This window comes from Aplysia californica, unplaced genomic scaffold (assembly GCF_000002075.1).
Source record: "Aplysia californica isolate F4 #8 unplaced genomic scaffold, AplCal3.0 scaffold01011, whole genome shotgun sequence".
NCBI classification, from domain to species: Eukaryota; Metazoa; Mollusca; class Gastropoda; order Aplysiida; family Aplysiidae; genus Aplysia; species Aplysia californica.
The window spans coordinates 95,050-95,682 of record NW_004798281.1 but is presented as its reverse complement, the minus strand read 5'-3'; the positions used below and the strand labels follow the sequence as shown (position 1 = coordinate 95,682).

The following is a 633-nucleotide window of genomic DNA, read 5'->3' as shown; positions in this document are numbered from 1 at the left end:
TGTGTGCGAGTGCGCGTGCACGTGCGCGTGCGTGCGTGCGTGCGTGCGTGCGTGCGTGCGTGCGTGCATGTTTTCGAAAGCGTGTTCGTCTCCTAAAGAGCAGTTAATTCACGGGTCTTCCTGTTTCTCACCTGAAAGTCGTCAATGTCTTGTGCGGTTTTCTTCCCAGCTGCAACAAGTTGCCCAACACGGGGATTCCCCATGGTCCGGGAATTCCCCTTTTCTTCCCGTGACGAGCTTCCCAGAGGGCGATGACAGACAGGATGACGGCCAGAGTGCAGAGACCACGTGACACTGGGACGTCTGACGTCTCCAGAACGGATGCCATGGATGACAGCATGGCTGGACTCCTGTTGCTAACATTAACGAACCAATTTTTAAAAAAATATAAAACAAAAATAGCTTTGTTTGACTAACCCTACTTTTTGTAAAAGCATAAAGCAAAGTTTCTCAGAAATAACAGCTCTGCAATTTTCTTATCCCATTATGTAATTTTTTTTCTGAACATTTTTGTGAGGACAAAGACGCAATGAGACTAATTTTCTTGGACTTGCACGAAAAAATATCTACTTAGATCTAATTCAGGGTAGAGAATTTGGAAGCATTGCTTTCCCTGCCACAAATTTCTAACGA

General features: G+C 45.7%; 1 protein-coding gene across 1 annotated transcript in view; it reads right to left on the bottom strand.

Moving 5' to 3' along the window:
* The window catches only part of LOC101863220 (cytochrome P450 1A5-like), an 11,689-nt gene extending 11,361 nt beyond the window's left edge, over positions 1-328 (bottom strand). The window contains exon 1 of the mRNA XM_035973116.1: positions 132-328. Within this exon, the coding sequence (XP_035829009.1) occupies positions 132-328 (197 nt within the window). The remainder of the gene's footprint in view (positions 1-131) is intronic.
* Positions 329-633: the final 305 nt, after the last annotated feature.